Consider the following 15,726-nt stretch of genomic DNA (forward strand, 5'->3'; position numbering starts at 1 on the left):
AAAAAATCAAACGTCTAAAGGGGCCCACCCATTGCCAGTCCGCCGGACGATATCGGCCCGTCAGTTGTTCGGAACTGTCAAATTTTTGTTCTAACTGACAGGCCGATATCGTCCGGCGGACTGGTAATTGGTGAGCGGGCGGGCGAAAAATAGGATACGGCCGTTTATGCCGCAAAAGACGTAGATTTCGACACTCTTAAGGGAATCAAAATTTATAGAGTACTTCCTGTTGACCTAGAACTATGAAATTTGGCATCTAATATTGCCTTACACAAGTACAGAGAAAAATCTCAAAAGTATAAATTTGTAAAAGCTAAAAAAAATGAAATTTGTACGGAACCCTCGGCGGGCGAGTCCGACTCGCACTTGTTTTCTATCGAGCTAACTAATGTAGTAAGGTTTTGGTTAGAGACGGTCCTTGTAAATATAATTCATCCCTTGATAAAAATTGTGAAAATTCAATATTTTAAAAACTACAGCGTAAAAACTAGCGTTAGCCCGCTGCCCGCTCTTAAGGTGATCTTCCCGAACAATTTTTTTGCTGATTATTCACGTTCTTGAGAAAGTAATTATATGAATAAGTATGATATATTTTTGTCAATTACTCTACGTTTATGTCTTTAAAAGTTTTTATTGGAATATACAAAGACGCACAATGCACTTTTCTTTTCACATTTTTCGTTTTGTAAAGAAATAATAGGCTACATTTTACATAATAAAACAGACTATTGTCGACGTAATTAAAATTGTGAAAATTCAATATAAAAACTACAGCGTAAAAACTAGCGTTAGCCCGCTCTTAAGGTAGATCTTCCCGAACAATTTTTTTGCTGATTATTCACATTCTTGAGAAAATAATTATATGAATAAGTATGATATATTTTTGTCAATTACTCTACGTTTATGTTCTTAAAAGTTTTTATTGGTATATACAGACGCACAATGCACTTTTCTTTTCGCATTTTTCGTTTTGTAAAGAAATAACAGGCTACATTTTACAAAAAAAAAACTGACAATACGACGACGCGACGAGATAAATTTATTTACTTTTTAAACTTTATTGTAATTTGTACAGTGTAGGTACTAATTAAGGCACAGTCGGACATTTTCTGTTGTAGCGACAAACATCCGTCAGTCAAAACGTAAGGAATGGGAATACGACTGCGCGCTGTTCGGTGCATTGCATGTATAATAACATAGAGTAACTTATACTAGAGCGGTACTGTCATAGTAAATTTTGTAACCCCAGTAAATTCACTGCCATCTGTCGACACACTTTAAAACTAAAAATGAAGATTTATAAAAATACGATATAATGTATTTACATATAGATAAATGTTTTTTTTTTTATTTGCATTAATTATTTTTATGATTTTGACCCATGTTCTTTCACTGATATGCGTTAAAATTGTTAAATAACAAACGAAACCGTCAACGCCATCTATACGACTGTAGGCCAAAACTAGTAGCGCCCTCTGAACGAGAATCAAATTTTCTTGATTTTCGAGGCACGTTTTTTCCTTAGACTGTATCCATCTATTACGGAGTTATATCTATCTTTGATAATAATGACATGCGACGTAAGAGCATTTGCCGCGTTTGGTTCAAAATAAAAATATAGCGGTAACATAAAAATAAGATACAATTTCAATTACTTACTTATTTTTCACTACTACCAAAGATAGATATAACTCCGTAATAGATGGATACAGTCTAAGGAAAAAACGTGCCTCGAAAATCACGAAAATTTGATTCTCGATCAGAGGGCTCCACTAGTTTTGGCCTACTCTCGTATAGAGGGCGTTGACGGTTTCCTTTGTTATTTATAATTTTAACGCATATCAGTGAAAGAACATGGGTCAAAATCATACAAAAATAATTAATGCAAATAAAAAAAACATTTATCCATTTTTAAAAACATTTATCCATATTTAAATACATTTTAACGTATTTTTATAAATCTTCATTTTTAGTTTTAAAGTATGTCGATAGATGGCTGTGACTTTACAGTGGTTACAAAATTTACTATGACAGTACCGCTCTATCTTATTATATCCTCATTGCTACTACATTCAAGTTTTTGTATTTGCTAAAACAAAGGAACTTCATTGACAAAATATTTATTATGAAAATATTTACGCTAAAACTTTGTAAACAAAATTGTAGACCCGTGAGAATCCGCTTCCTCCAGAAGCCAGATATAATTGTGTTTGTTGATGATGTCGCTTGAAACCAGCCAGATTATTAACAAGCTTTTATTAGGTCGACCTCTATGTATAAGTAACTAACTATGTAATGGAATCTAAGGTAACTAATTTAACCATCTTCCAAGGATCGTAGATCATAAAAATTGGCAGCTGTATGTAGTTCAGATGACAATACAATAATATGGTACTGTCGAGCTGATCTGATGATGGAGCCGGAAGATATGAACTGGAACTTCATGATGGAATCAACTATGTAATGGAATCTAAGGTAACTAATTTAACCATCTTCCCGGCTTCCGATGAAGCTGAAAATTTGCATACGCATGTAAGTCGGGTGACAATGCAATATTATGGTACCATCGAGCTGATCTGATGATGAAGACAGGAGGTGGTCATAGGAACTCTTTAACTAACTATGTAATGGAATCTAAGGTAACTAATTTAACCATCTTCCCGGTTTCCGATGAAGCTGAAAATTTGCATACGCATGTAAGTCGGGTGACAATGCAATATTATGGTACTATCGAGCTGATCTGATGATAAAGACAGGAGGTGGCCATAGGCACTCTGTGATAAAACAACGCAACCTAATTGTGTTTGGGGTTTTTAGAATTGTCTCGATGAGTATTAGTTGCCTGTGGAAAAAAGTACAGTCGGCGATAAAAGCTTGTATCAAAAATAAAATTTTTGCCAAAAAATGATTTTTATACTACTTTTAGATTAATAACCCAGCCGGATAACGGATTACTTATGAAGAATTTCCTCCCTCTGAGACTAGTTATCTTACAGGAACATATTTTTCGCGTTGGCAACAGAGTATTCACGTGTTGGTAATCAGTGCTACCTCACGCTACGTGTCAAGAGATTGGTTTTATATTTTTACCATTATACTTTTATATAAAGTGGATTGGAAAAGAATACTTATTATTTGACTACTTCTCTCATTCCCTAGTAATCGGCAAAGTAGTCGTTCAAATGTGTACCATTTAGTACACACAAAGATCTAAGGTAAAGCGGTTTTCGGTCGTAATAAATATTTTGAAAGTAATACTGTTTTCATCTTGTTTTGATACGACCAGGAGACATTATCAAGTAGTAACTTGTTATTATCCCTTATTGTGTGTCACTAATGACAGCTGGACAGATTATACCAAGAACTTACTATCTGAAATTCTGAATCAAGGAAGCTTCTTGACAATTACTTACGCTGTTTGGTGCACGAGAGGTGCAACAAGAATGGTGTCATTGGGCACCTCACTCGCACTTGTTGGTGCGCGTGATATGCCTATTGAGATTGAAAAGAAATTGCTAAATCAGATTCTGCCTCCTGTGGGCTAGCTGCGGGGTATTTTGTTACTTTACCACAACTATTAGAACTATTAGAATCAGGGTTAAATTTAGCCTACATTGAAACCTTGAAAATCGTTAAAATAGTTGCGACACTAAATACAACAAACACACATACCTACAGCATCATCAACATCACACCTCCATCACCGCTAAGACTATGCTTGAGAGTGAGTCGGTACCTAATCAGATATTTTAATGGCGACTGTACCCGTCCTTATAATAATGATCGCCGTCGTGGGTGTTGTTCGGATATTTAATTAATGCCCTCGTTACGCAATCCGTAACATTAACGCAATTAAAATAAACAAGCTGTCAACTCCAATTATTAAGCATTAAGGAATTTCATTGAAAATAACATTTTATCTTTGAGATAATCCAGATATGAAACGGAGGATTAAGTACTTTCCTCGTTTTATAATTTAAGTATAATCTAGTTTATGACTTCTAAAAATAGAATTGCTTTAAAAAATATGCAAAGAAATAATTAACTGAGTCGATTAAAGTCGCAAACCTCTTAACTCTTACATTAGTTACGGTCAAGTTACCTACTCTTTATAGTTCTATCCGGTTTATTAAACAGAAATTGTGATAAAAAATAACTGCTCTCTACATTTTTCTAATTATTTTCTGGTGCTTTATTTCGTGCATAGTGTATCAATTTATTTTTTGAGTAAATACAGGCAACATTTCTATACATATTACGAGTTGATACGTCCACATAGACCACACATTACACATTTTCAGGAGCAATTATCTCGAAAATAGAACAAAACCCTCAGTGCCTATAATTTACACCCTGGGCAATTTCCATGTTGGAGTTAATATTTACGTCAGAAAACAAGGAAGTATTTATTTTTATTTGTATCTGCTGGGTATGAACATTAATATCGTCATAAGATTAATTAAAACAAGTTTTAGTTAGAACTACTTTGTTTTCGCATTGAAACATGTTGTTTGCAAGATGTAATTACAATTAGCCTCATATTTTTTAAACTAACACGGGACTTAATCGCTTAAAAACTTACGTTTATTTATGGCCTGACGTTTCGAACGTGACGTTACGTTCGTGGTCACAGGCAGACCTCCTGCCTGCAGGGTTAATAAACGTAAGTTTTTACGCGATTAAGTCCCGTGTTAGTTTAACAGTTATGAGTGAAAATCGTGTTAGTTGAAATCTATATTGTTGGCATTTGCTTAACCTTGTGAATGATTGAGGTTAAGAGGCCGTAGTCGATTTTGGAGCAAAAATGTAAAATTGATAGATTTAGTCGTTGAAATTATACACGTTTTGTTACGTAATATCTAAATAACAAGTATTGATTTCTATTAGCACGTCTTCTCATCTTGCCTTTTAATAATGAGGTCGCGAGCGTGCGTCACCGGTAATGCATGAAGAGAAGGGGCAGTTTTTAAAAATTCATCAAAAAATCATGGTGGTAAATTATACAAATTGATGTATAAGAATAGTTTCAGCAAATGTTGTAGATTGTTTAAGTATCAAAATTACGTTGAAATTAAGTCGATTTTCAGAAAAATTGTCACTTGTTTTGAAGTAATTTCCGGAGAAAATTGATTTCGTCTAACTTTCATTTACACTACTTCAAAGTCATAATAATAAAAATATAGTCTGATAAACGTCAAGTACAGGATATGTGTAATACAAAATTACCATGTTTAGCAGTCCAAACTTTACGAAATTTACAAATAAGAGCGACAAAATCAGTGCTTTACGCGCGTTTACCTAAACGTTCATCAGAAAAGCAAACATTACTAATTTAGTGAGTCTGTTTTCAAAAAAATTATCTGATAAAAGGTAAGATAAGAAGACGTGCTAATAGAAACCAGTACTTGTTATTTTAATTAGGTAACAAAAGGTGTAAAATTTCACGGACTAAATCTATCAATTTTAAATTTTTGCGACTAAAATCGACACCGGCCTCTTAAACGCGTGTGTCAAATAAACATCTCTCATATTATATCATAATCATACGCCAGCTTAAGGCAATGAGACTTCGTATCACAGTTTTGATGTTTAGGTACGTTCAAAGTAACTTAAACGATATTAATTTGGATACTTATTGTCGATAGTTAATAAAAGGCGCTACTGCCATAAAAAAAATTAAACAACGAACAATGTGGTACGTACATATAGTCTTAAGACGTCACGTAATATCGCGTCTAGATTTTATGCAGACGTGGGATGGACTGGAATGTACCATCAGCCATAAAAGTGCATGGCGACTTTATCAATGAATTTATTCATAATTTCTCCATGCAGTTTCGCAGCTCACTGTACACATACCTATCTTTTTTTCTACAAAATACATCTTTTATGCACATCGCAACATCCGACATTAGCAAATACTTTCTTAGCAAAGATCTTTGGTTCGTAACCTCGTGTATAAGTGAGAAGATCCCTGTTTGATTGTACGTGTAAGTCTAGATTCGTCGAGACGGCACAATCAGTATAATTCTGCAAGACGGAGCTTCGGTGGCTTAGTCGTTTTATTATTTATACGGATGTTGCTCATCTCACAATTCAGACGTTCATCGTTGTTATTCTGTGTGATTTTGATAGCATTGAACCAAGTAGGTAAGTCTTCAACGTTCTGGGCTTAGACAACACTTTACAAAGACATGAATGCTTTCATAAATACCTTAATGAAGATCAAATCGAGCTAAATTACAAGGTCGTCAGCAATTTACATGTCGGTAGGTAATCAGTATAGCATTGTTGGAACAAATTAGTAATTTGTCCAAATTTCCTGTCGGTGTTATTTATCGTTGATTGTTGGTTTGATATACCTACAAGTTTAGAAGGTATAAACATAACAAAATGTACAATTCGTAAGGTTCAATGAAAGATAAACAAGGCCTTGGGCATATAGCGGAAAATAAAATCCTCAAACATTTGTATTCGTTTTACATATCTATCTTTATTTTAACTTGGAAACCGAATTAATCAAAGTAATTTTTTTATCTATATTTGACGCGATCCACTTTTTTAAGCTGTTTATGTTATATTCGGGGAACGGTTAATTTCATAAATTGAATATTTTCCAATTTAAAATTTAAGAAGAAACAGGAATAAACCAGAAATTAATTCAAAGCATATATTTTGAACAATATGTGTAACATTTAAATTTAAAATGTTTATGGTAGCAGTAAATATAAATAAATAAATATTAGGGGACATCTTACGCAGATCAACCTAGCCCCAAACTAAGCAAAGCTTGTACTATGAGTGCTAGGCAACGATATACATACTTACGTAGGTAAATACATACTTATATATATAGAAAACACCCATGATTCAGGAACAAATATTTGTGTTCATCACACAAATATATGCCCTTATCGGGATTCGAACCTAGGACCATCGGTTTCACAGGCAGGGTCACTTACCCACTAGGCCAGACCGGTTGTCGGATATACTGACTGTAAAAATAATTTTGAAAATACATATGTAATAACTCTCATAAGACTTATATCGACCGCGATATGAACCGTGATTACCTTTTGTATTGTTTTCGACGGTTCATATCCCGGTCGATATAAGTCCAGTGAAACTAGCCGTGAATCATTCAAAACTGTTATTGTAATAACTCTCATAGTTATTCTCCCGGACTCTTTAGTTGTCTTGTCTTATACATTCTTCTAAAGGGATAGAGGTAGGTAGAGGAAGTAAAAATTTCAAATATCGCACACATTTTTAATATTTAGTAGACGCTCTACCAGGTTTAACACCTGCGCTGCTTAGTAACACCTTAGTATTTTACTAAAATAATGTATCAAATAAAATTATAGCAAATTCCTTTACAAATATTATATACAAAACCTGGGGACGTTAAACAACTGGAGGACGCTTGTAACTCAAGGAGCCTATTCTTGCTGGCGCGAAATTGCCACAAAGAAAGGTAACGCCGACCTGTCACGTTTTGGGCAGAAATTTTCCTGGAGAAAATGTTGCACGAGTATAAAGCGATTTACTACGATGAGCGTGTTTTTAAGGCTTGTGTCATATAAACAACTTGGGCTGAATGTGTGCCATTTTAATTTTAATACCCTTTATATTCTTATTTGAGATTGAGGCTACCAAATAAACGATATGTTATTATCAACTGTATCATACTAAATCGAACCTATAACTATAATTTAATTAACTCGATACTTACCTACCTTTTGGTAAGCGATATTTATATTACCTATATTAATTTCGTTATTAGAATCGTCTTGCTCTCCCGCTGTGCACCGATGTTGAGTAGGTTTTATTATCTTATTACAGCTCCCAGTGGTATAACAATGACTGATTGAACTTACCTAGAGGCCGATTAGAACTTACCAATTAATGTCGATTTGATCTTATTTTGACACTAAAGGTGTGAAGTCAGATAATAATTTTGTCTCAGCGTTATTTAATAGTTTCATTGTATTACGACGGTTTGGTCCTGTAGCCGGAGGCATTACTTTAATCACAAATCACAACAATGAAAAACGTTATTTTTTTTAAATGTATTTTGATGTTGATTAGATACTTTGAAACCAAAATAACTACAGGGCAAGCGCGAATATAGTAGTAATTAGCTTGTACTCGATACAGATTAGGTGACAATTTTATTTTCATACACAAGCTTTTGCAGTTATTACACGATTCACGTCATTTTTGACAAGTCTTATAATATTTAGTTACCTCGTAAGTTTGAACCAAGGCTGCCACGTCTCGTGCTCGCAGTTGCCAGTTAAAGTAAAGATAGCTACGAACTTACCGTTACGAGCTACAAAGTAGCGCTTCGATACGACGAGCGCTGCTATTGAACTTACAAGACGTGTAACTTAGTTATTAATGCAGACATGAATAATGCTCAGTCGTTACAATCGTTACGGTGAAATATCTACTCTGTCTAGCCTTGACATGAATTTGATACTTCGTTTTAAGATATTAATTCTGCATCTGAAAGTCATTTGTGCCCGTTAATAGCAGAATTTTCACTATTTAAGTCTACAGGTATGCAAATTAATATTCCATTTGACGATTTTTTGGAAGCAAAATTGTACACCTTTCACGTTAAACTTAAAATAGGTATTTGTAAACACTTGTGTTATATAGTCTATAGTAGATACCTTATGCCCACAAGAAACCCGAGAGCTTTTAACAACGGATTTCTGAAGCTCAATGAAGGAAAAAAAATATCACGGTTAGTTTTATAAAATAAAAAAAATCTATTTTTGTATGTATTTGTACTTACATAAAATGTAAATGCTACTTGTAAAACTGTCACTCAAAAAGTTTTTTTCACTTCTCATGCTCGTAAAGTTCTCCTTTGTGCTAGATGTAGGCTGCACAAAATGCTACTTTTATGCTCTAGTGCACAAAGTATTTTTTTTTAAAGACTAAGACAATCAAATTACTGCCATAGTACACAATAAAACATAATCGGATAATATTGTTATTCCACTTAATTTGGCCCGTTTTTTTAATAATCCGTGTTTTATATATTACTAAGTCATTAAAATCTTACAATACAGCATAGTTATTATAGAAATAAACTACAAAATGTAGTTATAATTTGGCAGTATGAATAAAGACTTAAAGCCACCTCCACACGAATTGCGGCGCGAAGCCGTGAACGCGAGTGTGGACAGCTCGCTAATCAGCGAAATCGACACCACATTCGCGTTCGCGGCTTTGCGCCGCGATTCGCGCACGAGTGTGCAGTGGGCTTAAGGTAAATATGACGTGTTAAAAATTAAAAAAAAGAAAAAAAAAATGTATTTTATTTGTTTGCCATTGTTTTATTTTACTCACAATCGAAGTGAAAACCAGTGTGTATAACTCAGGCACAAACGCCTATTTTTATCCTCGGCTATATTGGTCCTCGCTACCGCTCGGACCAATCAATTACCTCGTATTATGAATATGAATCGCTTTGTGCCCTTGTTGTACAATCTACTATTTTTGGAAAACCTAGTTTTTGCAGTGTTGCTTGTCACTTTTTGACATCTATCAATAAGAATGTTTGGACTAGGTCCCATAGTGGCAACATCGCCATCAAAAAGGCTTTTTCCAGAAAGTAACAATAAGAAGGTGTTTTTAACTGGTTTTAACAAATACAAATGTTTATTTCATAGAATACTCTACTCTGAAACTAGACCAATTGCAAAAAAGTTTATATTTAGTCTTTAAACATGATCAGGAATATACTGTTAAAATCTCTCGGGTTCCTCATTGGCACGTTGTATATGTAACACAAACAGAATATGGTACCAATTAATTGATAACTAATTATTGATCAATAAAATTTATCAGCTCAGCCCAATATTTATATCATTTTCTCATCATGTTTAGCGTTCTGAATTGCGCGCATCATTGTTACATTACGTGTGTCGAGTAGGCATGTTAAAATGGCTTTATTTTGTTGTTCGTGTTTATTTACTAATTCCATTTATCCCACAGGTGTATTATTACATCGTGGACTCGCCGCGGAACGAGGGCAAGGACTTCTTCGAGATCAGCATGCAGACGGGCGAGATCTTCACCAAGGTGGTGTTCGACAGGGAGAAGCAAGGCGCCTACGCGCTCGAGGTCGAGGCACGGGACGGCGCGCCCTCCGCGCGTCCCAACTCCGACAACCAACCCAACTCAGGTCAGTTCAACTAACACGTAGTCTTAAGGCGGGATTCCACCAGTGTACGGTACTTACTGTTCGTCACAAGCATTTTTGTACTGCAATATGCTTGTCAAGTACAAAAGGCCAAAGGCTTATATAACGCCTATTTAAAAAGATCATATGTAATTGTACGCGCAATGCCACTCCTAAAGTGTGGAATGCGCCATGTCTGTTCCAACTAACAATATTATTGCCACCTTATGATAATAACATGAGTTTTTGTACAGTTGCAAACACATTCAACGAATCGAACAATAGTTAAATCTAAATATTGTTAGACAATTTAAAAAAAAAATATAAAATATGTCATAAAAATAATTTCATTTGTTCCCTAGTTGAATAAATAGGTACAATCGAAGGCAAAAATATCGATCCAGACAAATGGCTCAAATATATGTGAACACGAATTTATTGTCTAAGGTGTAAGAGCGTACACATATTTTTGCATCTTTGGGAATGTATATATATTTATGTACAGTGAGGTTCGAAATTGCATCCCTCACAGTACAAAATGCTTATACATTAAATGCTACCGTCAAAATAGCTTTTCACGCTGAAAGCATTCATTCATGTAATTTTGTTGTCGGACGAAGCAATATCATTCGTCGTAAACAACTCTTGTTGAGTAAGTTCTCTTAATTTAAAGTTGATAGAACTTCGCTTCTGTATTTGTGTTGTCAGATTTGTTAGGTTGGGTTAGTACGGTTTATGTATCTAGGAGATTCTGTCCCTCCACTTACGTTGATTCCGCAATCCTTTATATTATACGTGTACAACCCTTTATGTTTACTCACATATAGTCGTAGGTATATACGTATACATACACATACTTGTTTACAGATAAGCATAATTGAAGTCTCGTTCACGTTAGATACTCGACAAGACTTTAATCTTCCTGAATCCTTTATACTTAAGCATCATTGAGATTTTTGGTATATTCTACAAACATTTCGGCAGTGGATAATGTGCCTAGTTAAACCCTCAAAGGCTCAACGTTTCCGTGGATGGAAAACAAATTTATTTTCATTCGGGATCGAGAATTTACCATATGTGACTGCTTGGTGGCTGTATCGTATTCGTTCCTCGTCCGCATAGTAAAGAGGCAAAGTTTCTGCTCGCTTTACCAGTGTCATCTTAATATCATGGGAACAAATCTTTAAAGTTCTGGATGCTAACAAAGAAAATGTAAGTTAAGTTCAGGCACGAACTAGTTACGCAAGTTTCAAGTGTATGAAGATAGTACGAGTATTACCTGGCTAGTGCAATCGTGTACCTTGGATAAATGCCGGAAAGCTTTTAAGAGAGGTCAATCGTAAGGTTCGCCTGCCGGCGCCGGCGCACAGTCCTCGCCCTAATCACTACCACTGCCTGCATTTAAATGACTTTCTTCGCTCTTAAATATTGCCTAACTTCGAAAGTTTCGAGGCCTGTCGACCTCTTTCCTGAAAATAAGTCGTTCCAGCCGTATACCGGGTGTGGCCTGTAACACAAGCAAATTAATCATCATCATCATCATCATATCAGCCTTCTATCGCCCACTGCTGAGCATAGGCCTCTCCTCGAGTACGCCACTTATCCCGGTTCTGAGCCAATCTCATCCAGAAGTGACCCGCAGTCTTCCGAATGTCGTCCACCTAACGAGCCAACGGACGCCAGGCACTCCTTTCGTCTGTAAGCGGCCACCATTCCGTTAACATTTTGGCCCACCTGCCATCACTCTGTCTGGCAACATGTCCCGCCCAGCTCCATTTAAGTTTGGTAATGACGTATCCGACGTCTTGCACTTTGGTGCGGCGTCGGATCTCGGCATTCCTCACTCGGTCTTGAAGTTTGATGCCGAGCATGGCGCGCTCCATGGTTCTCTGTGTCACTCGGATTTTATGCACAGCCTCCTTAGTGACCGTCCATGTCTCGGCACCGTAGGTCATGGTAGGTTAATAAAACATAGATTGTACTCCTCAAACGGTGACACTTGTTTATTTTTTATACAAAATAAATACATATTATCTTCATGTACGCCATTATCATTGTGATTGACGTTGCTTGTCACGCCTTAAACATTACAAAATTCGCAATACATTGCGTCTTAGAATAAACTTTAAAATGTATTAAAAATCAAAACACAAGTTATTTTTAAAAGTTGCTGAACAAAAGTTGGCCATAACGAGGAGCACAGCCTACGGTTTAATTTTTTGCTCGTATTACAGGCTACACCCGGTATATTTGGTAGAACTATGCTGTAGCGGCGGCGGATCGACCCTTTCTCTCGTGTAAATTGACATGTGCGTAGGTATCTCATATTTCAGTGTTTTCTCGCTTGGGTTCGGGACAGCGGATAAGAATTGATTATATCGGTATGTGTAACACTATAAATTGTCCGTTTCGGCGAGTAGGTCTGTCAGGCAAGCAAGTCGCACCGTATCGCGTCATCGTAAATCAAGCAGCGGCATAATCAGCCGCGCCGTTTGGGCTCTAATCCGGTTAAGCTCTTCATCCCTATATCTGTCTCACATGCACAATAGCGAATATAATCCCGCTCAGTGCTTACCTCTCCAATACACTATTTCCTTGATGTATCGCGAATACTAATACTATTCGTGTAACTTTATAAAATAATAAACTGCTTTTCGATCGTAAATTTATATTGTTATCTTTGTTTACGTGCAAGGAATTCAAGTTCCTTCTGCGGTTCGATATCTGATACCGAATAGCACACTATTCTATCATAAGTACATCGGGTTCTCGAAAACGATTTAAATGCAGTTTTGGATATGTTTATATGGGGATTACGAAACCAAAAATCTGTTTCATTCGCGAAAAATGGCCGAAGCGCGCGAATATGCAGTTTAGGTAAGGACAATAGGCAATTTATGCATAGTTCCATAGGCATGGAGTGGTTTGTACATACTGTTGACAATTTTGCGCCTCCTCGATATAGCTTTGCATGTTTTCGTTGCTCGAATTATTCATTTTTCGTAGCCTTAAGGAATAGAAAAGCAACAAACCAGGTCAGAAAGTAGTCAGCGAACCAGTGTGACTTTAGTTTGCATTTGAATAGCGCGATCCTTCCAAATCTTGTGTAGCCGGATCATATGGCCCCTTAGCCATGCGTTTCCATCCATCTGATAATACTTCATTCGACCTTTATCGGAACAGAATCCCAAGGGCTCGTGACGATTAAACGAAAATTCAATATTTTAATAAGACCAAAGACCTATGTAACTTCGTATAAGAAGAATAGTCTAAGGAAAAAACGTGCCTTGGAAATCAGGATAAATTGATTCTCGGACAGGTGGCGCCTACACCTTTTGCCTATTCTCGGCTAGATAGCGTTGACGGTTTCGTTTGTTATTTAACACATATCAGTGAAATAACATGGGTCAAAATCATATAAAAATAATAAATACAAATAAAAAAAATCATATATTATTTACATTTTTTGGTATTTTTATACATTTACATTCGTGTGTCGATAGATGGCAGTAAATTTACAGTAGGGTGGGGTTTGTAGGGTCGGTTAGAGGTACCCTATATATTCTCTTTAATAACACTGTATCGTGCTTGCACACACGTAGAGGTCCTCCCAAGATATTAGAGAGACGGGAATATACCCCTACAAGTTTTAGTAACTTTGTAATCAACACATGAGATGTTCCCCGCAGAAAGTTGAAACCGAGTAACTTATTTACATTTGGAGTATGAAAATTGAGTGCACTCCGTAATTAAGTCCTAGTGTTTTGAAACAGTCAAACGAGTACGGAATGGAAGTAATGTAAAGTAAAAATTTATTTGTGGAACACAGGTAATACAGTTAAGGTCTTATATATAAAATAATAAATAGAGCTCTGTGTTTTACCTATTGGCGTACAAATATTAAAAACTTAAAAATAATGGTGACTCATTATGTTAATAATAAATTATTTCAGTTAAATGTCATTGGGATAACAATATATATACCTATAATGCATGTAATACATATGTACCATACATATTTCAGTTAAACAAACATTACTTATTAGTACTATTACGGCAATAAACATTTAGAGTAGAATAATATATTGTTTAACATCCAAATAAAAATAATAACATTACACAAATCACATAATTACAGTCAATGTTAAACTATTATATAAAATGGACAAGTTATAATTGTTTTAGGTGTCTGCAAGAAAATCACTTCGGAGTAATAGCAATTGTTAATTAAGTATGTTTTTAGTTGTATTTTAAACTGGTCAGGCTGCAGGCACTTTATGTAGTGTGGGATGTAGATTTGTAATGCAATTGCTGATTTGTAATTTTTTTTACATACATATTCTATATGGTTTTTCCACGTCAGTTGATCATCAATCATAAGCCCTAAAAATTTTGTTACAGCTACTCTGTCTATTGTATTATTGTCATATTTAACATTGATACTATGAAATGTTTTTCGTTGGTGAAAGTGCATGTTATCATTTCATTTAAAACTGAATTTATATCTTGTTCAAGTCCCGCACCCAAAAAAAATTATGATCTCCATACAAACTTTCAGCCCTTTTTCACCACCTTAGGGGATGAATTTTGAAAAACCCCTTCTTAGTGGATATCAGCGTTATAAAAACTACCTATTGTGAAAAATTCAGCTCTCTAGGTCCAACGGTTTGGGCTGGGCGTTGATTTAAGTGAGACAGTCAGTCAGTCAGGACTTTTACGTTTATATATATATATAGATTCACATGCATATAGAAATACGCATGTCAAAATTTATTAAACCGTATTGTTTACAGAACATGACGAAAAACTAGACAAAGGGTTATATATGGTCATCAAATACTACACCGAAGAGAAAAAGGTGTTTACAAATATGTAACAACGACTCTGCCGAGGCCTGTCATATATTTGAGTAGTATGGATTACTCAAAAAATAATAAGATGAGATCTAATGACTTCTAGTCTTGCAGGACAATTCGAACGTACAGTAACATCAGAATTCAATTATATCAATCATGTTATATAGTTATCGTGCATTTCGCTCGTACGTCCGTACATGTATTGGCGCGGGCGAGACGCACGATAATTAAATAACATGATTACAATTACCTTACCTTACCTTACCTTATAGGGATAAGCTCGCCTTTGTACCTAAATTTATATGAATTTCATGTTAACAATTTTTCGTTTTGTACAATTGTTGGCGATGCGCTCTTTATATCTGTAGCTAGTTATGTTTTACTTATAAAAATCATTGTCGTGTTAAATTAGACTTTAATAGTTTAGACTTAAGGCTGAAAATTGTTTGTATCATATCTAATGCAACTCGTTGCTATGTGCCGCCAGGCAGTCCGCTGCTGGCCGCGAGCCTATGCACATACGCTCTCGTGACATTTTTTGTAATTGCGTGTTTTACATAATATATCTTCGTGTTAGAACCTCGGCCTTTTCTTCATACGAACCCCATACAGTCAACAAAGTGGTCTTCGAACCGGATCCATGCACCGCACTCCGACTACGATTGAAACGCG

The 15,726-nt window shown here is 35.6% G+C and overlaps 1 protein-coding gene across 9 annotated transcripts in view; it reads left to right on the forward strand.

The window, feature by feature from the left end:
* The window catches only part of LOC134741031 (neural-cadherin), a 456,653-nt gene that overhangs the window by 120,662 nt on the left and 320,265 nt on the right, over positions 1–15,726 (forward strand). For all 9 annotated transcript variants that reach the window (XM_063673761.1, XM_063673764.1, XM_063673760.1 and 6 more), the window contains exon 12: positions 10,012–10,201. In XM_063673761.1, coding sequence (XP_063529831.1) covers positions 10,012–10,201 — 190 coding nt within the window. The remainder of the gene's footprint in view (positions 1–10,011; positions 10,202–15,726) is intronic.

This window comes from Cydia strobilella, chromosome 4, assembly GCF_947568885.1.
Source record: "Cydia strobilella chromosome 4, ilCydStro3.1, whole genome shotgun sequence".
Classification (NCBI taxonomy): domain Eukaryota; kingdom Metazoa; phylum Arthropoda; class Insecta; order Lepidoptera; family Tortricidae; genus Cydia; species Cydia strobilella.